The sequence below is a fragment of the Macrotis lagotis genome, chromosome 7 (assembly GCF_037893015.1).
Source record: "Macrotis lagotis isolate mMagLag1 chromosome 7, bilby.v1.9.chrom.fasta, whole genome shotgun sequence".
Taxonomy (NCBI): domain Eukaryota; kingdom Metazoa; phylum Chordata; class Mammalia; order Peramelemorphia; family Peramelidae; genus Macrotis; species Macrotis lagotis.
This window is the reverse complement of record NC_133664.1, coordinates 103466306-103494243: the sequence shown is the minus strand read 5'-3', so window position 1 is coordinate 103494243 and position 27938 is coordinate 103466306. Positions and strand designations below refer to the sequence as shown.

The window sequence follows — 27938 nt, the reverse complement described above, 5'->3', positions numbered from 1 at the left end:
ATGAAAAAAGCAGTTCATCAAGACATACAACCAGCAGGACATAAAGAAATACCATGTATAAGATGCACCTTTTTTGAAAATTTTGGGGTCTAAAAACTGGGAGCATCTTATACAGTGGTTGTAATTTTTTTTTTATTTGGATTTCCCATTTTTTTTGCACTTGTCTTTGTGCTCATTGTTTTACATTTGTTACTTGTCTACTAGATTACATTTTACCACATTCTGCTCAGGAATGGCTCAGAAAAGATTTTTGTACAGTGCTGAATTCAAGTTAAAAGTTTGCAAAAAGTGAATGGAAAGCATGCTGCTGAACATAAGTTTGGTCCTCTTCCAAGTGAGAAAACAATTGGAGACTGGCTAGGGAAGAAGACATGCCACAGCAGAAGGTCATGAGAGCCACGTCAGTAAAATGGCCTAATTTAGAGAGGGAATTGGAGAGATGGATTGAAGAACAGAGGGAAATTGGAATTCCTGTGTCCACAAAGATGGTTCAGTAGGAGGCAAGAATTGCTGATGAAAAAGAAGAGACTAATTTCAAAGGAGGATACAATTGGTGCTTCAGGTTCATGCAACAGAATGGACTAAGCATATGTACATGCAGCAGACTTGACAAAAGATTCCTGAAAGCTATGATTAGAAAGGTCCTTGAATTTCAGGATGAATAAAACTTGGGTTCAATAACTTTATGTAATACTTTTTTTTTCCAAATTTCAGACCCCAAATTAAGGTGCATCTTAAACACAGAAGCATCTTATACATGGGGAAATCTGGTACATACAAATACTGAGACACTGGCATACCCTGACACAAAGAGCTACATAGGCACAGGGAGGGAAACAAGTTCAGACTTGGATGCAGACCCAAACATTTCCAGAAACTCACAGACAGATAAGGAAACAAGACAAAAATACAGGACGCAAAATCAGGCACAAGCAAAAATACTAGCATGCACATGAGGGATACAGAACTATACCTTGAGACATGTATCAAACACCTGAGCGATAAGCATTTACCAATAAGCAAATCTATGAATTGCCAGGGTACCATGTAAAAAAGACAAAAATGAAAGAACCCCCCAGCCGCCTTCAAGGAGCCCACATTCTATCAAGGCAACAATGTAGATCTATAGAAGGAATTTCCAGAGTGCATGCAAAGTAATCTAAGGTAATTGGGAGAGTAGAGGCACACAGAGACATAGAGACGCCCTGTGAGAGAGGCAAAAACTCAGCTTCGTGGAGAAGTACAATCCGAAGGAGACAGATAAAAAGCAGGTCAAAAGTGGGTGTAGAAAGACACATAGATAACTAAGTAACAAACTCTGAGAGAAAGGAACAGTGTGAATATACAGAGACCCCGAGATACATCCACACGATAGATGTGCGCATATAGGAAAACACAGCGTGCCTGTGTACACACGTAGCTAGACACAGCTCCATGTATGTGTGCGTGCATAGAGGTAAGCTATACAGTGTGGGGCTCCAAACACAAGCACACTCCCCAAACCCCAAAGGCAAAAGACTTCTCACACATCCAGACAGGAATCCAAAGTCCCGAAGAGGGTGGCACAAGGAGAAGCTTGAAGGAACCATCTCGGCTCCAGGAGAACTTACAGGTAAACGCGGACTGTCCAAATGGATCAGGGCACAGAGAGACCCCCGAGAGTGAGAGAGAAGCTAGCCAGCTCTGTCCTCCTCCTCCTCCTCCTCCTCCCCCTCCCTCCTCAGTGTCTTCTGGGCGTCCCTCCCAGCTCGGTCCTCCGTGGCCCAGCCCCCGACCCACCCCCACCCCCGAGTGCGCTCCTTCCTTTGCGGTCTTCTTTGCCAAGGGGTCCGCGCTCTTCCCACTCGCCTGCCTCCATCTCCCTCCTCTTGCCAGCTCGCGCCTAGCCCTTCTTTCGCTCCCTCCCCGGGCTCCCCGGGCTCCCCGGGCTCCTCTGGGGGCCCCAGCCACTTTCCAGGGCTGACGCCAATGAGGCCGCAGTCCTGATGGGGCCCGTCCCACCCCCGGGAAGGTGTGTCCCGGGTTGCCTCACCTGAAACTTCCTAGGAGAATGAGATCCCTCCCGCTTGGGGAGGGGAGGGGCAGGCTGGGCGGGTGGGGCGCCTGGGGCCTGAGTCGGGGACTGCGGGCAGGAGCGGGGACCCCGGTGGCGAGCTCTCTACCTAGAAGCCCGGACCATGTGACACTGACCAGGTGGGTGCCCTCCTCCTCTGCCCCCTGCCCCCTGCTCGGGCTGAGCTCCGGTGGGACCTCTGGGGGAGTGGGGAAGGGTGGCGAGAGGAGGCCTTCCCAGCTGGGTCCCAGGGAGCAGACTCCGGAAATGGGGGGCTGGGCAGAGAGGCAAGGAGCTTTGAGGTGTGTGAGTGAGTCCCTTGGGGAACGGAAAGGAAAAGCTCCAGTTGGAGGAAAGTGCTCCGCGGCTCCCAGCTCCGAAATGGTGGCCCGACGCCGACCTCCTCACTCTCCTGCAGCCCCAGAAATCAGGGCATCTACCTGGAACCCGGGGCCCCAGAAACTAGAGAGCTCACCCCCATAATAGGGACGCCCCGAAGCACGCCATCCCCTTGCCCGCAATCACACTTGGGACCTCCTTCCAAATCCCCAGGACACACACAAACACAACCTAGCTTCTCACTAAGGATGCTTCCACTAGAAATGAGAGGCTCCCCCTCCTGTAATCCCCTCCCCAAATCCAAGTTCTGGAAGCTCCTCCCAAAATGCACTTCCTCCAAAGCCTCATCTCCAGAAGCATAACAGCCTACTCAGTAGCCCACTTCCAAGAAGACACCGTGGGCCAATAAGCCTGCCAAGTGTCCAGCACTCAACCTACAGTTGGCCTTGGATTTTCATTTCCAGACACATAACTCCTCCTGCTTCATGAAAGTGAACTCTGGCCAGGTAAGGTTGTGCTGTTAGCCCCGAGAAATTGAGAGAAGGAAGAGGAGGAGGAGGTAGTGGTGGGAGTGGGAGGAGGATTTCTGTTTCTGACTTCCTTCCTCCTTTGCTTCCCTTCGGTCTGGTGCCTTCTTTTGCACTCTTAAGTAAGGTCTTGTTTGAGATAGGGATAGCTATTTTAATATTCTCCCTAGATCATAAGGATCATACATTAGGAGTTGGAAAAGACCTTTTGGATGATGGAATCCATCCCCTCATTTTACTAATGAGGAAACTGAGGCACAGGGAGGTCACATGGCAAGTAAGTGTCTGAGTCAAGAGTTGAACCCAGGTCTTCTTGACACCACTGTATCCATTAATTGACACTATACTCTTTCCATACCTTTCACTATTTTGCCCTTTCTTCGGTGCCCCTACTACCTATTTCCTACTCTATCCATTAATTGATACTATACTCTTTCCAAACACTTTCACTACTTTGCCCCTTCTGTACCCCTGTTGCCTATATCCCAAACTTCCTGCTAATACTGCACCTCAGGTAAGGAGGGACTTCTGGCCCAGGCCTTAACATGCAACCAGTTAGTTAAATCATCTTAGGGGTTCCAAATAGAAATAATCCCTCTTCAAGCCCAGGAAAGTTGTGAAAAAAGGATGCTTCGAGGGGAATAGTTCAGCATTGCAGGTATGAAGTGTGCTTGAGGATAGAGGATTGTAGAAATACAATAGATCCTGGCTCAGAAGAGGGTTAGATCAGAATGTCCCCAAGATGTGGAAGGATTCGTATTATCAGTGTTTGCCTGTGGATAAGGCTGTGTCAGGATCTGACTGGGGACCAGGCAGGCTGGTTCAGCAGGATTCACCTTCAAGACTTGGACAGTGTGGTAAATTCAGATAAATCTAGGTTTGCAGATGAACATGATAGGTTGCATATGTCAGATGCCGGGTGGGTGGGGGGCTTATTTCATAGAGTGTCAAGGCCATCATGGGTAGATAAAGCCAGCAGTGTTAAATACAGTATTTCATGAAAGTTACTGGGGAGAAGTATATAACTATGTGGTATATAAAATGTCTGTGAGATAAATCAACCAACCAGTCTGTAAGCATTACTAAGATATCACTAACTATATTCCAGTCATTGTATAAGTACAAGAAATCAAAGGGAAGACAATCTCCTGCCCTAAAGAAACTTATATTCTAATAGAAAAGAGAACATGTAAATAAAGTCATCCTTGGCACCATAGTTATAATGATCAATGTGACATATAAAGTATATTTGTAAATATATATATATATATATATAATAGAATGAAATGGGACAATTTTATATTGTTTCTATGATATTTTGCCACTTGGGTCTGAGAAGTAAATATACATTGTATATCATATCTATGATATGTGTAATGGCTATCATTTTGTTTTCTCTGGGTACTGTGACCATCAATCAATCATCAGCCATTTATAATTAGGATATATAGCCAGAAAAAGGATATTCTTGTTTTTTGCAGCTGATAAATGTACACCCTGTTTTCTTGTAAGTGGGTGTGGTTCCAGAAAATCTGGGTTGTATAGTTATTGTCTTCCATTAGAGCCCTACTCTGAAGACTTTGCCTCATACAGATAGGGGCATAACTTGGGTTCTTAGAGGCTACACTAGCTAATCACAATATCTGAAAGATTCCATCATGTTAGGGAAAAGCATTCACTTGCAAACTCCAAAAGTGGAATATCTTCCAAGCATCATCTCCACTAAAGACTGAAGAGATTCATCATTAGAAGTTTGGCCATCAAGGGGTTACCCTTCCCCCAGTCTGGCCATCAGGGTGATTATCCTTTCCTCAATCCCCACCACATTTAACTGCAAACCAAAGAGAATATATAACCTGTGCTTGTGGAGGGCATACTTATCCTGGTGAAACAGGTCACCTGGTTGTCTAAAATATGACCCTGTCTATTAAACACTACAGGGACAGATTTGAAGAAGTGTCGTATATGGTACCTATAAGGAAACCTTTGGTGTCTTTGGTATGAATTTCATAAGTGATATGTATGGAAAGGATTATATCACATTGTGTTAAGAGTTGTCACATATTATACAGAATAAATGGATATCCCATTACACATGATCTTTATGAGGTAGTTAGAGGCACATCAACACAAAATATCTAATAGGCTGGATACAAGATAGGTGCTTATAAGGTAGATAAGTGATATATCACCCAAGATCTATGGAAAAGAAACTTTTTTCCCCCTATAGTGTTATTGGAGTGAATGTACTTTTTGTCAGAGCTCTCAAGTTGAGATCCACCTCCCCTGTCACCAACTCAGGAGGATCACTGATAAATTTCATGGAGGGGGGGAAGGGATCAATAAACTTAGATGGAAAAAAATACATCATTATTTCAATATAACTGATTTCATTGTAAATATATATGTATGAATAATATATATATATTTAATTTTATGCTTTTATAAACATTATTCTGAGAAAAGATCCTTAGACTTTATAAACTGCCAAAGATATCCATGATACAAAAAAAGGCTAAGAACTCCAGTTTTGTGATATCTGCAAGTTAATAGTAATCAAGTCACTTTCACTGACTTCATATGCTTAGGGACACTCCTAATATGTATGAAATGAGTAATGTCATCTCAGATATGGTGTCTTCTAAGATAGAATGGTAGCCTATGTTTCTAGGGTCTTCAGGAACATGGGGACATACAGTGTTGATAGTGTGATTGCAGTTTTGCCATACCCAGGTGAAATTCTCTGGACTTTATAGAGCCCATATCATAATATGTTTGGAAAATGGTAAGAAAAGAATCCCTGTAAGTGCCTTCAGATAGGGATTATTCTAGTTTCTAGGGGGTATATAGACACCATTTAATAAAACTGACTTTAAAGTCACAGAGCTTGAGTCCATATTTTACCCGTCACTAACTGTGTAACCTAGACAAGTCTCAGGATATATCTCAGTGGATTAGTTGACCTCTAAGGCCTCTTATAGCTAGCTAGCTAGATAGACAGACAGACAGACACACACACACACACACACACACACACACACACACACAGAGAGAGAGAGAGAGAGAGAGAGAGAGGGAGAGACAGAGGCAGGCATACATATATGCATAAATACATAGATTTGCATGTAATAGAAACAGGTCTTTTTTTCAATTCCGATAGATATTGAATAGATAGACACTTTGTAATGTTGATGATGTTCGTAAAGAAGACTATAACAACAAAGAAGGTGATAACATGACAAGCAAGTGAATTGGATTTGAATGGAGGGGGTGCTGTGCTGAGTTGCCAGCCTCACTTTCTCCCCCAGAGCCATCTGGGTCCAGTGGGCTGATATGAATCTGCTGACTGGAGATGGTCCTGGATTGGCAATCAGGATTAAATGACTTGCCCAAGATCACACAGCTATTAAATTATCAAGTGTCTGAGGCATGATTTGAATTCAGATTCTTCTGACTTGAAGGCTGGTGCTCTATTCACTGCACCCCTACCTTGCTCAGAACCTTTGTAATTCACATAATAAATGTATAATTGAACTGGATAAAAAATAAGGGACATAAAGAACTTTCTGGTGCTTAGGTTTGGGACAAAATGGTGATAATGGAATGGATAGAGTCCATGTAACCCACAGAGGACTGGATAACAATGATGTAAAGAATTAAATAAAGACTCAGTGCTGTAGTGTATATAACTGATTTCTACTGTTTCATATAGCATCTATGGAGTAAATGGGAACTCTGCCACATATAGTATACCAGATTGATTGGATTCACAAAAATACAGAATTTTCCAGTTGGAAGGGATCTTGCCAACCATCTAATCTAATGTATTAATCAAAAAAAATTATGCCTAATATAATTCCCTGGAATAGTGATCATCCAGCCTTTGTATGTGCCCTTCAGTTAAAGGAAACCATTGTCTCTTGACTCCTATAACCAGTTCTAATCAATAGGAAGTTTCCCTTTCCATCAAGCCTGAATTTTACTGCAATGTCCATCCATTCTCCCCTCAAGGGTCAAGTAAAACAAGGCTAAGTCTTCACATGACCATAATTTTGTCCTACTTTTGACTATTCTCTTCTCCAAGTTAAATACCCCTGATTTCTTCACCTGATCAATCCTTAGAAGCAGCTAGATGATATGGTGCAAAGAGTGCTGGACTTGGAGTCAAGAATGCCTGAGTCTGAATCCTGCTGCATACAGTTACTAGCTGTGTGGCCCCAAACAAGTCACTAAACTTGTCTGCCTCAGTTTCCTCATCTGTAAAATGGGATAATAATAGCACCCATTTCCCAGGGTTGTTGGGCAGATCAAATGAGATAATAATTGTAACGCACTTAGCACAGCACCTGCACACAGTAAACTTTATACAAATGTTAGTTATTGTTATTGTTATGTGACCCAGGATACATCAATGAACTTGTCTCCCTCAGTTTTCCCATTTGGAAAATTAGGATAATCCTTATATGTCCTCTCAGAATTCATGTGAGAATAAAAAAAAAGATACTATTTGTAAGACACTTTGAAAACCTTAAAGTTCTACATAAATCCTAGTTTTCAGACATCAGTCAACAAGTATTTATTAAGTATCTACTCTATATCAAACTGGCCTCAGAAACTTGTTAGCCATGTGACCATGGATAGGCCTCTTAACCCTGGTTGTCTTGGTTTTCTCATCTGTAAAATGGGTTGGAAAAGAAAATGACAAACCACTCCAGATCTTTGTCAACAAAACTCCTCAACTGAGTTCCCCAAGTGTTGAACACAACTGAAATGATTTAACAACAATATGTCAAGTTCTGTTCTTGGTATTGGTCTAATGGATTTTAAAAGTGAGAAAGTACATTCCCTTAAAGTTCACATTCTAATGATTTTTTTTTATATTTTGAACTCAAGGTTTGTATCCAATTCGGTGCTCTCCTTTGGATGCTCTTCAGCTTATCAGTGCACTTTCTAAACTAGTATGCCCAAGATAGAACACAATGGCTCAGATCTGGTCTGGTCATAATGGAGTAGAGCAAGTCTGTTCTCTCCTATTTTCCATCATTATTCCTCTCTTTCATCTGCCCAAGGATTGCATTAACCTTTTTTTTGGCTATCTTATTACACAGTTGACCCCAAACTATAGATTTTTTCAGACTTTTATTAATATGATATTCAGCATTTATTTTTGTCTATATTTATATGAGTATATTTCTCTTTATATAAAATGGAAACTTTTTGATAGTAAAAATTATTTCCTTTTTGTCTTTGAATTCTTTAATCCAACACCTCAGTATTGAAAATACCTAGAATACCTTAAACATATAATAAATGTGTATTGATTGATTCTCTGATGGGATAAAAGAGCTATACCATATAGGGTTGACAAAAATCATCAGTCATTATATTCATATGATATCAGTGGATTGAATGGGACAATATCATATGATGTTTCTGTAACATTGACAGAGACCAGATTCTACCCATTATCTAATAAGTGTCTATCTGTCTTTCTGGCTGTTGATATAGCTATATGGCTGTTACAAATGGTGCCTCAGAACTGGCTATGGAATATGAACTCTCCAATATTTCTGATTGAAACTTTGTGCATCACGCAAGCTCACTGAGAGGGAAGATGAGCCCTTGTTATCTGCATTGGTGATGCTATCTGTTGGATAGATATAGTTCTGCCTAATGATTATACAAAGTCATATTTCTAATTACTCAGGGTCCTGTTAACCTATATGTGTTTGTTTGGTAGACGAGGCTTGTCATTTTGTGTCCGGTCCTCACTGGGCAGGGAGCTGGCAGACTGGGTGAGCAAAGTTAACTTTCAAGTATGAGCTAGCCTGAGAAGGTTGTACAACCATGTTCAACCCTGTATTTAAAATCCCCTAAGTGGTTCTTGCTCTGGTCAATGATATGCTCAATTAGCCCTGCTATTTGGACTCTCAGGAAAGTCTCAGATTCTCTGGTTTCTCTATTCTAAGGTTTTTAGTATATCTGATAATGGCTTTAGGAATCTGATATAATAATATAATACTTAACTGTTATTTAGTTCTTAAAGGTATGATTAAATTTTACTAGTGAATCAATTAAGAAAGTACAGGAAAATTTGAGGTCAAGAGACCCTCTGTCCAAGGGAAGCTTTGAAACTTTCCTCCAGAGTGATGGAATTCAAGCAAGGTTCAAGACAATAAGCAAAGGCAGAAATACAAGAATTCCATTCAAATGAAGTATTAAAAAAAGATTATATGAAATGCTTTCAGAACTCATATTTTTGACTTTGTTCCTTTATATTCAGCCCAGTGTGTCTCCTTGCACATAATAGGTGGTTAAATTAAATATTAGATGGTAGATATCCACTTGCGCTAAATAGTATGAGTGGTTACTTACATTTGTCTTTCACACATGATGCCTGTTGGATGGATAGGGACACAAGTAGCCATGAATGACCTGTGGTACACTGCTGCCTATCCAAGTATATATGGTTGTCCATATGATTCATTTAGTTATTGTTCCAACAGTTGTTAAATGAGTATCTAAAATGTACAAGACCTTGCATTGGGTTATATGGAGGGTCATATGGGTGCATAAGCCACAGACATCATTCTAAATGACTCTGTAGCCTTATAAAATTACTGATGAGTCTCATCAAGGACACAGGTACACAAATATACAATGACAAGGTAAATAATGATAAATTCCATAGGGAAGAGATGACTAACATGTTATGAAGATTCGTAGAAATGACAGATCATCTGTCACTGGGGAAAAATAAGAAAAAGATATTTGAACTAAGTCTAAGTCTTGAAGATAAAATTTTAGAAGACAGTTGGCAGATAAAAGTCTTAGGTAGGTGGAAGGGATATTGTGAACAATGATTCTGGGGCAAAAAAATTCAGACTCTGTCCAGAGAGCTCTCCAATTTAAGTGAAGCATAGGATGACATGAAAGGGATGAGTAGCTGAGAAAGTGAAGTGAGATTCAGATCTTAGGAAGCCTTAAAAGACAGAATAATCAGTTTGAGTGTTAGGAAATGAGGAACCATTGAAGATTCTTAATTAAAACTTAACTGGAATGGATGAGTACTGTTGTAGCTGTGTTTTGAATGGATCAGAGGAAGGAATAGAAAGATTGGAAATAGAAAGAAAACAGGAAATTATTATAATACTTTTAGCAAGAGGTAAGCAGAGTCTGAAATAGAGGAATTGCAGGGAGGGAACAGGATTTTTATTGGAAAATGGGTAGGAGGAAATTAATATGATTGATGTGAATACTTCTATTGTGAATTAGATGATGAAGATATGCTTTGTGAGATACTTGTAGCCTTTAAAAATGACCATTCAAGGAACAGAGAACAGATGTCTCCTTTCTTCCCTATGGTTCCAAAGAAAGGCAGCATTTCAGAGGCTGGTTTTAGTGTCAGAATAATTTGGACTTGAGAACCACCTCTAACACCTACTGACTCTGTCAGTAACTGACTGGGCAGGTCAGTTGACCTCCTCCCATTGCCAGAGGTAATTCTGCAAGATTGTGAGTTGTAGAAGTATAGCAGTGGCAGAGGAAATTTCCTCCTCTGAGTTTCTCTATGCAAGTGTAAATGTACATCCAAAGCAAAATTGATGCGAAACTCAGATAGTTAAAAACAGCATGGGCTTCCACAACTTTAGTTTCTATTGGAAAATATTGACCTTTCTTTCTCTTTAGGAATCAGCCCTGATGGAGGCTGAAGGGCCTCCTCGTAGAGCTTCTACCCCAACTTCTGCTGTGGAGGAACTCCACAACTTTCCAGCATCCCTCATGAAGAATAGTTGTATCCCTCATTCAGAGCCTGAAGCAGCAGAGACTGAGTACCCTGCCTGGGAGAGCCCTGAGGATGATGTCTTTGGAGTTCAACAGAGAGATCTAACCAATCCAAGCACAACTGAAGAGACACTATCCCCTCCATCCCTAGAATATTCTCCATCTTTGGATTCTGACTCTGGAGATGCTGTGTTTGCAGAGTTAAGAGTTCAGAGACTTTCAGGGCTAGCATCACAGGGCTTCCAAGAAAGACATGCATCTTTTGTTAACACAAAGACCTCTGTCTGCACTACCTTGGTTGCTAGCCTGAATACTGGCCCTATCCCCAATCAAATAAGTAGCAAGTTTGGGGTAGAATATTGTCCAGAGCTCCCTAATTCTCTGAAGGAAATAGAAAAGTCAGAAGCCAGTGAGGTAGTGAAAAAAGAAATCTTTCCTCCCTCCTCCACTGAAGTTAGGCCCTATTCTCCTTCAGAAGAACCCAACAATCTGATCTTTAATGCACAAAATAGAGTTGCCTGGCAAGAGGGGGAGCCCCTGACTCAAGAAAGGAAGGAAAATGGCGGGCAAGAAGGGTTCTTATGTCAGAGACAAGAGGAGATCAGGGATTCAAGAAAACAGGAGAAACAGGAACAGAGGGACCTAGAAAATCAGGGGGAACTGGAGAGGACTGATGGACTTTCAGGAAAGCAGGAACTGAGGGTGGAAACATATATCCAAAAACAAATTGGAGAACATGGACAGGAAGATATAGAAGGACAGGTTGATTTGGTTCTACAAAAACAAAGAGAAGAAAAGACATTTGCTAGTGAGGTTGAAGATAATAATCGACATGAAAGGTACCCAGGAGATAAGTATGTGGAGCACAGTCATGGGAAAGGAGGAGAGGAAAGAACTCAAGGAAATGGGCTGGTTGAGGATCAGGGAAAGGCAGATAGTTATGATAAGAACCAAAAGTTAGATGGGAAACAGGGGAAGATAATAGATGAAAGTAAGGTAAAACAAGGAACTATAGAGGAGCAGTGGAAGCAAGAGGAGGGAGGTAAAGAAGAACAGGAGAATGTGACTGGAAAAAGGTTGGAGATGGAGGGAATGGTAAGGCAAAATGAGAATGAGGAGATCAGAAAACATCACGGTTCCTTCCCAGTGATGCAAATTGTCCCAGGTTCTGATATTTCATGGGACTCTTTCCCAGGAGACCCTGTTTCCACTGTCATAAGATCTGAGATTCAGGAAGGGATAAAAACTGAGTCTTTTAGTCAGCTCACCATGTACTCTTCCTGCCTAGACTCTGTTCTGAGACCTGGACAGGAGTCATCAGAATCTCAATCCATTTCTCCCCACAGTCTCTTTGAAAATGATTCTGAGAAAGAAGAAGAGCAAAATAATGGGGAAGAAGAGTATGATCTAGGGGATGGAGCAATGCCTGGTTTGGGGAAGAAACCAACACCTCCAGAACCAATTGCTATAGCTCCTAGGACAGAAATCTCAACTCCTTTCAGTTCGACCAAAGTAGATCCCAATTCAACCATTTCATCTTCCTGCCCCTCTACCTTCTTTCCTATAAGAGATTCTTCACTCCCATATGATTTACCAGAGTTCTCTAGATCATTTTCCATTGACAAAGAATTCTCTTTTCACTACTTGGACCCTACTGCTGCCTCGAACATTATCCACATACCCTTTCCTGAAGAAGCTCCCCTGGTACCACATGCCAATTCTGATTGGGCCAACATCGGAAACCTCCCCAAATCCTATGAGGGAACTATCCAGTACCATGAGAGTAATCCTGCTCCAAGCTCCTATGGGGGAGGGCAGCCTCAGTATCTGGCCCAGATTCCAGCTTCCTTGCATCACTCAGACATGTCTCAGAGGTGCTCTGAGTCTGCCATTCACAGTGTGGAAATCTCAGGAAGGAAGGGGGAGGCTAAGTTAGAGCCCTCTCCTGACCCTTCCTCCTTGAGCCATCTTCAAGGATTCACCCCAAATAGAGAGAAGCCTGGTACCACCCATAGACAAATGGAAACTTCCATCTCAGGGGGACTTATCCATGGTTCCCCTCCTTCCTCATCCATGGTAAAACATGAACTGCTGCCACCCCTCCCACTACGGGAACAGCATAGTCATTCTCCCCTGGCGGTGCTATGTGACAGGAAACCTCCTGCTCCAAAACGACATAGCCATCCTCCTACCTTTGACTTAGCTTCAGTACTACCCAGCTCCCCTGAAGGACCTTCTCTACCTGTAAAGACAAGACAGAACCGACCTCTGCCTTCTCCTCCAGTCACAGACACTTCCCACCATACTCAGAATTCAAGGCTGAGGTACAATAAGCCACTACCCCCCACCCCAACCACTTTCCCACCCCACCATACTCTCACCTCTACCACGCTAAGTAAGAAAAACAAACCTCTTCCTCCTCTTCCCATTTTGGAACCTGACACCAAGCCACCTCCACTACCTCCAAAGGCTAAGTGGAGAAGCAACAGTACTCCTGGGACAATTGTGAATGTAGGAGATCAATTGAGGTCAAAATCTGGCTCCTCCAAAATGCCTGGAGGGAACTGGGAAGTCCCTTCTCCTCTCTCTGCTGGACGTACCTCCTGGCCTCCAACTACAGATAGGTCGACAGATTCCTTGACCTCTCCTGGCAGGAAAAGTGAGATGTCTCTGCCTCTGGCTTTCAGTAACATGATCAACCTCCTTAGTCTGAGTCCTTCTTCCCCAACCCCTTCCATGACCCAGGACCCAGTACCACACCATTCTACCCTGGAAAGAGTTCAGAATGAACATGGGCAATCAGAAGGGATTGAAACCCTCATCAGGAGGACTTTGAGCAGAGGAACTTTTCAGGGAGATGGCAATGCATCCCGGAGATCACATCGAGGCCATGGGCGGTCATCAGGGAAAACTAAACATCCACCTTTGGAGAAAGCATCCAGTTGGCCCCACAGGAAAGATCCTGGGAAATTTTTGAAAGTAAGTGATGAGCACTCGGAGAGCCCTACTGAGGGACAGAACAAATCCAAGGGATGGAACCGGCAAGGCCTGCGCAGACCATCTGTATTCCCTGGCGATCCCCTAGGTGAGTGATGCAAAGATCCTCATCCTAAATATTAGACCAGTCATGGGAAGTGGATTTGAAGAGGCATGTGCTGGGGTTGGTGGGTGGGGGTGAAGGGGAGGTGTTTAAAGAAAATACCACAGGTCTCATTGAGACCTCCTTCCCTAATATAGCCTTCTGTCCTCTTTTGTCTTATGCCTTTTTTCCCTCATAGTCCCATGTGTTCTACCACATGTTTCTTGTTCTCACATCCCATTTCCCATGACTTTATGGTTCCCTGTGTCTCTTTTAAGAATATCCTCAATACCTTTTCTCTGTTCTCACATGATCTTTAGCTTCTTCCTTTACCAGCTCCCAACCCACAAAATTATGACACTCAAGAGTTTTTTTTTTATTTTTATTTGTTTAAGACAATAGGGTTAAGTGACTTGCCCAAGGTCACACAACAAGGAATTATTGTCTGAGGCCGGATTTGAACCCAGATTCTCCTGACTCCAGGGCTTGTGTTCTATTCACTATGCCACCTAGATGCCCCCCACTCAGGTCTTAATAGCACTTATGTGAAGTAAAATACGAACCTAAATGCTTTACATTATCTCATAAATCAACCCCAGGAGGTAGATCCTATTTTACAGATGAAGAAGCTAAGGTAAATAGTGGTTAAATGACTTGTTCAAGGTCATACATCCAGGAAGTATGGGAGGCTGGATTTTACTTGTCTCCTAGACTATAGACTAAATGCTTTATCTATTGCACTACTTAGCTTAACCCCTGTCACCCAACCAGGTCCTCTTTCATAGGGATCTCCCCAGGTTCTAATCCTAGTCTTGGATAGCTTTGATTTTTCACCTTTAATTTACCTAGAACACACATGATTTCTCACCTTCTTTGATTCTGGCTCAACTGAATCAGAACTCCCTTCTCATTCCTCTATTCTTCAGTTTTGATCCAATTTTCCTCTCTGCTATTTGACCAATTTCCCATTTGTCATGAGCCCAAACCTCTCTTCAATTTCCATGGTTTCTTTATCCTATAAACCCCAGGGAATAAAGAACATAATTCATCTCCTTAACCACCCCAGAGGTATTTAGGTGAATTGAATACCTTAGGGACTTCATTTGGGCCAGCTCAACACTATGGTATTTATATTTGTGTGATACTTACCAATGACATTCCCAGTGTACGATGCACTTGAGTTTTCCTTATTCTCATAGCAATATAGAAGTAAAAGTACTTATCTGGCTCTCTTCCTCTCTTTTCCTTTCCAAAGTGCTTCTTACTAAGTTTGCCTTCATCCTAGTTCAAATCTCTGTCCCTTACAGTATCCTTGGTTTTCTTCTTCATTCCCTCAGACATAACACTTGGCTTCTCTTTGCTTCTTTTCTTAATCCTCAGGATCTTGTATTGTGTCTTGAAGAAGAATTTTTGTAAGTAGCTTTCCCATTATGATTGAACTTCAAACAGGTCTAGATGGCTACTTGTTGGAAATCAAATAAATATTGAGATTATTTGATCTCAGAGTTGGAATAGGTTTCCTTTGTCATATGGTTCAACCTATAACTGAATAGGAATCCCCAAAGTGTAGTGTGTGTGTGTGTGTGTGTGTGTGTGTGTGTGTGTGTGTGTGTGTGTGTCTGTCTGTCTGTCTGTCTCTGTCTCTGTCTCTGTGTCTGTCTCTGTCTGTGTCTGTGTCTGTGTCTGTGTCTGTGTCTATGTCTGAGTCTTGAGGCAGGGGGAACCCAGTAATCTTCTTACTCAATTCAGACCTGTGCAAGTATACCCTCTCACACATCCCTAACTAGTGGGCTTTTTGGCATCACTTAAAAACAGTGTCTCCCTTGTATATAGACCTTAACTCCGTACTGTTTTGTTGTGAAATTTTGTCCTGGAATCCCTGTAACCTGAGTAATTTTTCCCATTTCTATTTTTAGATGGAGAAGCCCCGCTCATGGAAAAACATTCCTGTCACCCAGATACAATTGTTTTTCGGTGAGTTCTTTCCAGAGAACCCTTCCTTTCCCCAAACATATACATCTACACATCCTCTTTCTTCAGGGTACTGAAACCTCATTCACAATCTTAGTGTGTGGATGACTAGGGTCCAGAAGCTGAAGATATTCTTCCTTCTGAGTCCTCAAAATTCTCAATATCCCTATCAACCCTAGTTGAAGGAAGAGGTAAATTTTTGATACCAGGGTTCTAAAGGAAACATTTAAACAAAGGTTAATCCTTGGACTTAAAGGTAAGTCTACCTAACCCTTTCCCCCCAAGTCCTATTCCTATGAACTATCTCAATGAAAATACTCTGTTGGATTCAAAGTCTTCAGAAACATTCTAAAGAGACCCATATTCCATTTCAGTATAGCTTACATATGGTACTTAAGGAGAGGGCAAATAAATTGTATCACACAAATATAAATACCATAATGTCGAGCTGGCCCATCCACCCAGTGAATGTCTCTTCTTAATGATATCAACGACCCATAGACCATCTCTACCTCACAGAGAGAAGAAACCAAGGGAAGTGATGGGTAGTGTCGCCAGGCGCTGTTCCAAGTTCATCAATTCCTGTGAGTACTTTGAGATGTTGCAGGCTGAAATGAGTGTCGTGGGAGTCAGAGTTGAAATTCAATTCAGAATCAGTTTAATGAGTTCATTCTAAATGTATTGTGTTTTTTTTCTTTTTAACCATATCCCATTTTCTCCTCTTGTTCCTTTCTATGCTCCCTTTCTCTAGCCCACCTGCTTTACCAGGAATATAGTGATGTGGCTCTAAACAAAGAGATACAAAGCCAACAGAGGCTAGACAGTCTGAGTGAAGGCTCTAGTCCAGCTTCACCTCGCCAACCCCGAAAGTCTCCACTTACCTCAGACTCTTATCTTCAGCGCCTTTCCATTGCTTCTAGTGCCTCTTTATGGCAGGACATCCCCCGAGTGCGCAACAGCACTATACTGCATTCTATGACTCATGAGAACCAAAAACTTCAGGAGGTAAAGGAGGATTGGGATGGGGGCTAGGGGCTGTGGAGACAAAGATCTATATCATCCCCCCTCCTGCTCTTAACCCACTGGAGCAAAATCCCCATCCCTTAGGTTAATGGAGATATCCTCTCGGAAGAATCTGAGATTATGTTCAAGCTCTTAACATCTTCCTTTTGATTCTCTTCTTATAGTTGCCAATTCATGATCAATTTATCTAAAAAGAAACATTTATAAAGCATTTATGATATGACAGGGTCTATGCTAAGCACTGAGATACAAAGAAATACAAATAGAGACTCTCTCCTCAAGGAGCTTACATTTCAATGAGGTAGATGCCATATAAATAAATGAATGAAATATATACATATAAATTTATACATACTGCATGTATTCACACACACACACACACACACACACACACACACACACACACACACACAAGATATAGGGGCACGTAAATGGACAGTGGATAATGCACAGGCCCTGGAGTCAGGAGGACCTGAGTTCAGATCTGGTCCAGACATTCAATACATACTAACTGTGTGACTTTGGGCAAGTCACTTAACCCCATTGCCTGACAAAAACAAAAACAAACAAACCAAAGAAAGACATATACAGAGTAAATGGAAAGTAACCTTTATAGGGAAGGCTCTAGCAGTGAAAAGACCTGGGAAAGTTCTGCAGAAGTTGACATTTGGACTGCAGAAGACATCCTAATAGGCTAAGTCTGATCTTGGTTTCTGAATTTGGATTGGAGTAGTCATGGAATTGATTCCTTTTGCTTGACTCAATCTCAAACTGCTACTTCTTTGTGGACTAAAGAACATGTGAATTCAATTCAAGAAGTATTTATTAAATGATCTTAATGTTGTACATTGGGGTAATTGCTGGCCAATTAAGTCACATTATTTGTGTGAGTCAGAAGTAGTTTGGTTGTCCTGGAATCAGAAAGACCTGAGTTCATATCCAGTCTCATACACTTATTAGCTGCCTGATCCTGGGCATGTCACTTACCCTCTGATTTCCTCAGTATCCTCAAATGTAATCTAAGGATAATAATAGCAACAGCAATATAAGGGGCTTTTTAGCTGTTTTCAGATTATCTTAATTTCTGGTATACTGGGTTCATGTGGAAGGTTATTAAACTTCTCAAACTTGTACTTGTTTGAAATCAATCTTAAGGAAGAAAGACAGTTTCATAGAATTATTTTTGAATGGTAGAGGCTTCTTCCTTATCAACTCCATATTTTCCCCCTCTCAGTTGATGGTTTTCTTCAGCTTCCTTCCTTTCTGCTTAGTCCCTTCCCATCTTTCCCTAGGCCAAATTTGAACTTATTATGTCAGAAGCTTCCTACCTGCGAAGTCTTAATGTGGCTGTAGACCATTTCCAGCTCTCAACCCAGCTTCGGGGTACCCTGTCTAACCAGGAACACCAGTGGCTTTTCTCTCGTCTACAAGATGTGCGGGATGTCAGCACCACGTGAGATTTCCCTCCTCCAGAATCTTCCTATACCTGAATGATTTGCAAAAATTAATGTTCTTTCCAGTTAGCAAGTTTCCCTATCTTGATCATAGAAAGAATTTGAGGCTTTAATAAGAGATCAAATTTTTATTATACTTTAAATTTTACAAAGGAAGCATAATTATTATTATACATATTTTACAGAAGAGAAAACTGAATTAAATGAATTGCCCAAGGTCAGACTGCTAGTACATGTTAGGGCCAACATCTGAAACTAAGTGTCTTTTCCTTTTATATCATACTGTTCCTCAAAGATCAGGATGCATCCAGAGATAGGCAGAGAGGAGAGCAAAGTATGAAGCAATTTAAATACTGGATTGACCTCCAACATATCTGAAAGACTCCAAGAAATAGAAATAAATCTGGAAGAGGGAAATCAGCAGCTTAAGGAAAGGCAGGATAGGATAAATACTCTGACCACTCTGTTCAAACTCATACTTCTCACATCTGGTGGGGGAACCACAGGTTTCTCTCAGATTTGGAAGAGAACTTCGAGCACAACATCTTTGGCTTCCATGTTTGTGATGTAGTCCTGAACCATGAACCTGCCTTCCGGCGTGTCTACCTACCTTATGTCACCAACCAGACTTACCAGGAGCGCACTTTCCAAAGCCTGCTGTGAGACTACTTTCTTTGCTTCATTTTGGCATAGTTCATCCTCAAAATCCTATTGAACAAATCCCCATCTCCAAATTATACCTGCTTGTGAACAGCACACTTTGTGCTTACTGTGAAACCCTGAGCTTCCAGAATTATCTAGGACCTCCAAATTATGCATGTCTATGCCCCCTATTCCTTCCATATCATACCTCAGTTCCTTCTGGCAGAGACCTTCACTGTGGTCCTCATTACTTTGAATTTGTCCTCTCTGTTTCTGTCTACTAAATTTCTGTGTTGATAACAGGAATACCAACAACAATTTCCGGGAAGTTCTAGAAAAGCTAGAAAGTGACCCTATCTGCCAGCGTCTTTCCTTAAAGTCTTTTCTGATACTGCCCTTCCAGCGTATCACCCGCCTCAAACTACTGCTCCAGGTAATTTAGGGTTCCTCTCCTCCCTGACCCCATTCCACTTCAGGATCCTTTAATCTTGAAGATCCAACCTCAGTAATTAGTCTCCCTATTGAGTTTCTCTCAGTGTACCACTCATATCTCAAACCACTCCTGACTCTGGGAGTGATATAAACCATCTCACTTTTCCCTATAGTCTGTGCCTCACTTTGTCCTCTCCCAACCTTTGACTTTCTTCCCAGTCTCTCTTTACTGCTTTACATGTTATCTTATCTTCTTCCACATCTCTACCTTGATCTATGGCATTCCTTTACCACAGAATATTCTTAAGAGGACACAGCCTGGCTCTCCAGAAGAAGCAGAGGCCACAGAAGCACACCATGTCTTGGAAGAGGTGAGTATTCCCTAAATTTTCATTTCACCTCTTTCCACAGTTTCATGATTTTGAAGACTAGTAAAGTATGGAAAGTCAATAGCCCTTAAGTCCTTTTTATCCTGACTTACAAAGGAAACTGAACACTCAATCTACTTAAAACTCTCCTTTACCCATAAAGATCTCTTTCCTTGTCCAGTTCCATGAAACAAGGCTACAAGACTGAGTGTCCTTGTATAAAACAGTCCAGTTCTCTGTGCTCTGCATTTGCCATTCTCTTATTCCATGAAGCTTCATCTCCTCTCATCACATCTCATCACATCTGTCTCTGACTGTCTCTCTCTCTCTCTCTCTCTCACACACACACACACACACACACACACACAAACATACACACACACACACACACACACACACACACACACACCACACACACATACAGACTTATACACACTCCTACTCTTTACCATCACCAAATTCTTCCTATTCAATAGTCAAGGTGGGGGGAAAAAGACTTTCTACCACAAAGATCCTGTGTCAGGAGAATGTACCCTCATTTCTTACCTCTTATCCTTTTCTTGCTATTTTAAAGAGTACAAGAAACCGAGGACTCAATTTTAGCTCTTTAATGAAAAACTGTGATGGTGAATTTCTTCAGATTATGGGACAGAGGATTTTCTTAACCTCAAAGTCAAAGGCCAAATTCTCTAATCCATGTAATTCTTCTTGTTTCCCTATCTTTGATCAAATTCTAGCTCATCAGAGACTGCAATAACAATGTCCAGAGAATGCGATGGACAGAGGAACTGATCTATCTAAGTCAGAAGATTGAATTTGAGTGCAAAGTAAGCCCCTACAATCTCCCACTGCCACCTTCAGCTCCCACTTCTAACACCCAGTCCTGAATCTCTATCTGGACCTCTAAGTTTCCAAATGATCTTTTAAGTACCAGTCTACAAACCTTTATCTTTAGGTTTTAACTTGATCTAATTCTTTTACCCCCATTTTAAATATTTTTATCTTCCCACAACTCTATCCAATCCTCCTTTTGGTCATAAAATTGCTTATTTCTAATCCTTCAATTCCTGGTTATAAGCAGGCCCCTAATTTTCTTCCTCATGTTTTTTATTTCTCTTTTGGAAAGGGTTAACAGGTTGAAATGTCTATTTAAGTTCTCTACCCTCTCCTCAATCCCAAATATGGAAACATCCTGCCATTAACACCAAGAAAAAAACAAAAACAAAACCAAACAAACAAGCAAAATACTGGGTTCAGTGCTCTATCTAGTTGGGGGTGGAGGGGGAGTATGAGAAAGACCCTAGGTGTGCGTGACTGGAAAAAGGAAAATGGAAGTAGCATGATTATTTAGGATATGCATAGAGGAAATAAGAGAAAATTGAAGAATATAGTTGTGGTCCTAACTGTGACAATTACCTTGCTCTCTACTCCTTCTACATAGATTTTCCCACTGATCTCACAGTCACGATGGTTGGTGAAGAGTGGGGAGCTAACTGCCCTTGAGTCCAGTGTAGCACCTGGACTACGGAGGAAACTGGCTACTCGACCTGTCCACTTGCATCTCTTCAATGACTGCCTGTTGTTATCACGACCTCGAGAGTCAGTGTTTGGATGTGAAGATAGGGAGGGAAACTAGGTTGTGGGGCATACTTGATTGCTTTAGTTGACCTGGGAAGTGTGTAGAGATGGAAGGGTGACATATTCCAGTATGTATCCTTTTCATTGACCTATTGGTAACTCATAGTGTTGTGGGAAGGCATAAAAGAGAGAGGAGATACAGGCATCAAATAAATTCTTGTGATGGAGTCAAAATTTTGAGCTAAAATTCAGTTATTAAAGAACAAAAATTCAATTGGTTACATCCTCATTGGTTTTAGGAATGGCTCAGTAGTGCCCAAGATTAGGGAGGGGGTCCCCTCCAATTAGTCACATTTTGAGTCAATCTTGATCTGAAAGGTCTTGAAACTGCATTGTTCTAGAACCATGAGACACTAGGATTCTATTTGATGGGGAGAGGGTAACCCAGGGATCTGCCTTAGTCCACTGCAAATTTATATTACCCAAAATCAATTAAGCCCTCACTGTATCAAGGCGATCTTCTGTAATTCCTGAATCAATTTATTCTTTTACTCAACAAAACTTTCCATAACTTCTCCTCCCTAACTCCTGGACTAGCCACTTAGAATGTTGCCTTATATTTCACTAAAGAAATAGAGAGCTCCCTTTTTTCCCCCTGTAGCTCATCTCACATTTAGATACTTTATGCCACTAACTCTTCCTTCTTTCTGTTTCACATGAAGAAGTGACTGTTCTTCTTGCCAAGACAAACTCTCTTAGTACTGTCAAGTGATTGCATTCAGTACCATTCTTCTATCATCATCTCTACTGTATCACTATTCTTCAATTGCTCTGTCTGTTGGTTGCTTCCCTTTTGCCTCTAACCATGCATATGTCTTCACCATCTTCAGAAAAGCCTCACTTGATATGCCCATCTCCTTTAGTTATCATTCTTTATCTCTTCTCCCTATCTTCCTGAGAAGGGCATCAACAATAAATTTCTGTACATTCTTTATTCTCAGTCTCTTTGCAACTTTAGCTATATGGTATGCTAAAACTTAAGTTTTTGCAATGAATGAAACTCCTACAATATATACCCCTCATAACTATCTGACTGCTTCTTCTCAGTCTTCTTAGTTGAATCCCCTTCCATTTTATATCCTTTAACCATGGTGTTCCATAATGTTCTGTCTTGAACCCTCTTCTGTTCTCATTCTATATATAACATTTCACTTAAGGATCTCAACTCCTATGCATTCAATTATCATCTCTCTGAACATTTCTCTCATAGCTATTTGTCTAGTCCTAATTTCTCTCCTAATTTCTTGTCTCATATCTCCAACTGCCTATTAGTCATCTATAACTAAATGTTCCATAGATATCTTATGCTTAACATTCCAATAGTGAGCTTATTATCTATACCCCTAAGCCTTCAACTCTTCTTAACTTGCTTATGACTATTGAGTGTTCCATCATTCTCATAGTCATCCAATCTCAAAACCTAGGTAATATCCTTAACATCTCATTTTTTTCCTTCCTCACCAGGTCCTGCTATTTCTACCTAAAGAACATCTCCTTTAAACCCTTCCCTATTCCTCTGGCACTACTATTACCACCTTACACTTGAAGTAACTCTATCTCTTGACAAAGCATTTCCACTAAGTGTACTTCTTGCCTGGTAATGCTGTTCCTCCTCATCTTTGCTTTCTAGTTTCCCTGACTTTCTTTGGACCTTAGCTTAAGATTACTTTATGAAAGAAGCCTTAATGCTAGTATCTTCCCCTCTGAGACTCCCCCACCATATACTGCATAGAACTTATTCATACATAATTATTTGCATGCTATCACTACCATTAGACTATAAGCCACTTGAGAGCAGGGATTATTTTTAGTTTGCTTTATTTTTTCTTTGTTTTGCCTTTCTTTGTATTCCATCATGCTAGTTGATTGACTGATAGATTTAATTTAGGCTTTGAATTTGGGCCTGATCTTAGAAATGAGAGGTAAGGATGGTTTAAGTCTGAATCATCTTGTTGGGAATAGGGTTGACTCAGAGCTTATAAAGATACCCCAGACCTAACTTCAGGGGTCATTTGATCTGTGGAGTTGATGAACCCCTGGAGAAAAGTACAAACCAAACTAATCCTGACTCAGATTTCTAGTAAGGAATTTGTTTAGTTAAATGACTGCCATCCTGCAGATCATACAATTATCTTTGGGTTAGGGAAGGTTTGTAGAAGAGGGATTGAGAATTGTGAGAAAGAATGAAGTCAGTGTAATGAGATTGACAGCCTTTATTTCTTTATAGGGGTAACCGCTTCCTGGTATTTGATCATGCCCCCTTTTCATCTATTCGGGGGGAGAAGTGTGAAATGAAGCTGCATGGACCACACAAGAACCTCTTCCGCCTCTTTCTCCGTCACAACACACAGGGAAACCAGGCCGAGTTCCTCTTTCGTACAGAGACTCAGTGAGATGGAGATCAGTTACTGGGAGGGAAGGAAAGTGGGCATTAATAGGAAGGGGTGATGAGGCAGGGGCTGATTTAAAGAGCATTCACAAAGTTGCTTAGATCATTTCATATAAACCTTTCATACGTCTCTGTTTCAATCCTAGTCATTTTTTATAGCACAATAACATTCAGTTGCATTCATCTGCCACACTTGTTTCAGTAAACTTCAATAAGAGGATACTATATTGTTTCTATTTTTTTATATGATAAAAAGTGTTTTTGTGAATATTTTGTTTTCTATGAGCCCTTACTTTTGACTGTTGATATCCTTTTTTTTTACCAGTTTACTCTAGGTCAGATAGTATGACATTTATCTTACTTTCTTTATGAAACTCCAACAAAGTTGATTTCCAGCATTGTGGAACCAATTTAGGCTCCACCAATACTGTAGTTATATCCTACAACCCCTGAAATATTGACTGCTTCCTTCTTATGTCATCTCTTCCCTTTTCCTTTGGCTATGTGAAGTAAAAGATCTTGACTTTCATTTTGCTTATTAATCATTTGGAGCATTCCTTCAAATAGTTGTTAAAAATTTGCAATCATTCTTTTGAAAACTGTTTGCATATTCTTGACTCTTTAACCTATTGTGGAATGACTTTGCTTTCTGGGTGTCCATATGTGCTATATACACTCAGTTCCCTTTGATCAGCATAGGCTTTCAATTTGTACATAATAATTCTACATGCTCTTCATTTTGGAAATTATAGGAGTACTGGTCTTATAGGAATATATTACATTAATAGGTGATCCAAAGCAAGTACATCTACTTTGTTTAGTGATTATTTTTGCCAGAGTTCTTTGGGAATACTAATACAATCAACTCTCAATTAGCCACATTATTATTAAAAAACAATGACATGGATAATCCAGAAGGTTCAAGCTAACCTTCCAAAATGTACTTTAAATGGATTGTAATTTTTCTGATATCTTTCAGATACTATTTTTAAAATTACATTTTCTCTTTAGAAAAAAATGATAGCATTAGTTTGCAGTCCCTAGCATGCAACAATTCAACTATAGTAAATTGTCCATATTAATCAACATTTTCTTTAGTTTACAAATATTTGTTAAGTACCTGTTATATGTTGGCAACTTTGGGGAATACAATGATAAATAAGGCATCATCTCCTAACTTAAGATAAAATTAACTCCAATATACATTACAGGGGAAGAAGAGAGAAGTTATTCATTTGGTTATTAGAGGATATTTTTAGGATGAGATTTTATCTAAACTGAGCCTTAATAGACAAGATTTTGAAAGCAGAAATGGATAGAAGGCATTCCAAGTGGATGGAAGAGTTTGAACAAAATCATAGAGGCATAAAATTTGAAATATATTCAAGGATCTGAAGATATCGTAAATGAACAGGAACACAGGATATATTTTAGAGACAAATAAGTGATAATAAGACTAGAAAATTATGTAGTCAACAAAGTTGATAATAAGACTAGAAAAATATGAAATCCACAAAAATCATAGCCCATGTATGTATAATTGAAAGTTTAACTACAATTACTTCAGCCAGAAGGAACAATCATAAAGGAAGATGGGAAGGAAATCACATTGAGCAATTGGGAGCTGACTAATTCTATTATGGCTCAAGTATTTGTTGAACTTATAACTAAGCAGAGTTACAGGGGGCATTTTTATACAAGTTACCCTATACCCTCTAACTAAATAGTCTTCACAACCTCCCACTGTCCCTTTACCCAGTCTTCTCATTACAATTCTCCTTCATGCCCAACCCTCATGTTCCAGATGGAATTATGACCCAACTTTCTTTTTTTCAGGAGTGAAAAGCTTCGCTGGCTCTCAGCTTTGGCTCCTCCAAGAGAGGAGTTGGACCTCTTGGAATGTCATGGTAAGGATAAGGGGGCTGGTAAAAACTAGGGAGAATTAGAGGGAGGATGTAAGTAAGAAGTGGGAATAGAGACAGAACTGTCACCCAGGTATAAGATGAATCCTGGTTGTGGGGTGAGGGAAGAGGGAAATGAAAAGACCCCTTAAGCCAAGAGGAATGGGGTAGCAAAGAGATTCCTGGAGGATCAGACAAGGACCAGACAGCAGTTCAGAGCTGCTCAAAGATCTAGCCCATTTAAGAAAGAGTGAAGAGAAACCACAATCAGGACTGAGTCTGCGGCATGATTATGAATCTTGTCCTTCTTCCTGTTTGGCACATTTCTTTACTGGGAGGAAGGAAGGGGGCATGCTGATGGTGGTTGGATGGTGACTCAGAGAAGGGCCTCAGGGGGAAGATTCAGCCATCTTTGACCATCTCTCTGTGACAACCACCTCCATTTCTTTGCTTCCTCAACACTTTCTATTCTCTAGACTCCCAACAGGTTCAGTGTCTACGTTCCTATAAACCTCGAGAGAATGATGAGTTGGCACTGGAGAAAGCAGATGTGGTGATGGTGACTCAGCAGAGCAGTGATGGTAAGAAGAATGAAGATGAAGGAGGATAAGGGACAGAGAGAGAGAGAGAGAGAGAGAGAGAGAGAGGGAGGGAGGGAGGGAGAGATTTGTTCATAGAGAAGGTTTATTAAGAGATGAACAGGTTTTAGTAGACATGCTAATAGACTTTTTTAATGCCTGAGGACTCTACCACTGAAAAATATTTTTGTATTCAGGTCTGAAAGAGTGGGTGGGGAGGGGTAAGGATGATTCACCTTGCTGGGTGGCCTCCATTTGAGGAACTCTGTGGTTGAGAAAAAATTCCAGGGCTGAGAATGAGGGAGAAGCTGTCCAGGTTCTGGTCCTGGTGATTCCTCTCCCCAATACCCACATTATCATCTCTCCCCCTTTTTCCCACCAGGTTGGCTGGAGGGTATGAGACTGTCAGATGGGGAGAGGGGCTGGTTCCCTTTGTTATATGTGGAGTACATCACCAACACTGATGTTCGAAAGCGGAATCTTTCAGAAGCACGTAGAGTCAAGACTGCCAAACTACAGTTGGTCGGACGCCAAAGATAACTGCTACTCAGGGTCATCACCTTGGGCCCATGGACATGATACTTCTACAGGAAAGCTTTCACTTGCAGCTCTGTAGCAGGACCTCTCTGAAAGGCTGAAAACAAAAATGAGAAAAAATGATTTTTAAGCTTCCACTAATTGCCCATTGGTGCATGTGTGGCTGTGCATGTCCACAGACACACACACACACACACACACACACACACACACACACACACATAAAAATACAGACAGACAGACAGCCATATATAAACACAATAAGGGTATAAAGCAAAGGGATTTTAGGTGAGACCTAGACTCTGGGAGCCATCATTAAGGAAATGTAACCTATCTGGGAGATTTACTCTAGAACTTGGTCCAAGGGGTTTCACTTCTATGAAATTTATTGGTCCCCATGCTTCCAGGTCAATAATTTGAAGCCGGAGCTTCAATACTTTGTTTCAAAATCCATCATTTTTTTCAGCCTTCCTTTCCTTTGGGAACCAGCATTATTGGGGAGGAGATGAAGGGTGCCTTTAGGGAAGCTGTATGTTGTTATATTAATTGTGGGGAGGAAATTCTCTCACTCTAATAAACTTGGCACTTTGAAATTTTTTTCTCATACTCCTTAGCACTTAGCATTATTCATAACATAACTGGCCTTCAGGGAGGAATCCAGGCCAATTTGAGCCTGGGTACCATGAAGGGCTGTATGTAGGCAGTGAGCATAGATTGTCATGGCAGCTATTGGTTCTTGCCTTGCTGTCACTCCCCCAGGGATTTGGGGAGATTCTATCTCAGCTATGACCTGAGGAATGTATCTGTTTCGTGATTCAGTTATGAATTATGCCAGCAACACAATCCTGCAGGCCCATCTTCTTGAGGGCACTAGTAACTATATTATGGACAGTGATGGTTATGTCATAGTATAACAGAATTTCTGAGTGGGATGTGAATTCAATGGTCCTCTTCTATTTCACTCTTTCCTGAAAGATTAATTATCTTTATAGGATGAATGGATCATAAACATTTAATAAGTACCTACTACATTATACACATACAAAAATGAGAGCTCCTACTCTCATGCAGTTTACATTCTAATGGGAGATGGGGGGGATGTATAACACATAGCAGCTAGTGAAAGAATTAATGGTAAGTGGAACAATAGAGTAATCCATTGACTTGTCCTTTCCAAAAGCAATCATAGTGTTAATTGATTTCCATTCTCAGGGAAAAAGGA

The 27938-nt window shown here is 41.0% G+C and overlaps 1 protein-coding gene across 1 annotated transcript; it reads left to right on the top strand.

Annotated features, from left to right (window-relative positions):
* Nucleotides 1-1506: 1506 nt before the first annotated feature.
* LOC141492806 (rho guanine nucleotide exchange factor 5-like) lies at nt 1507-27322 on the top strand. The gene is given in 16 exon segments (XM_074193478.1): nt 1507-2162; nt 2165-2193; nt 10609-13789; nt 15700-15757; nt 16274-16338; nt 16506-16759; nt 18070-18230; nt 18738-18890; nt 19177-19306; nt 19602-19676; nt 20411-20500; nt 21115-21272; nt 23539-23700; nt 25537-25607; nt 26078-26182; nt 26562-27322. Coding segments are annotated over 16 exon segments (4962 nt in total). The 5' UTR covers nt 1507-2050; the 3' UTR covers nt 26720-27322.
* Nucleotides 27323-27938: the final 616 nt, after the last annotated feature.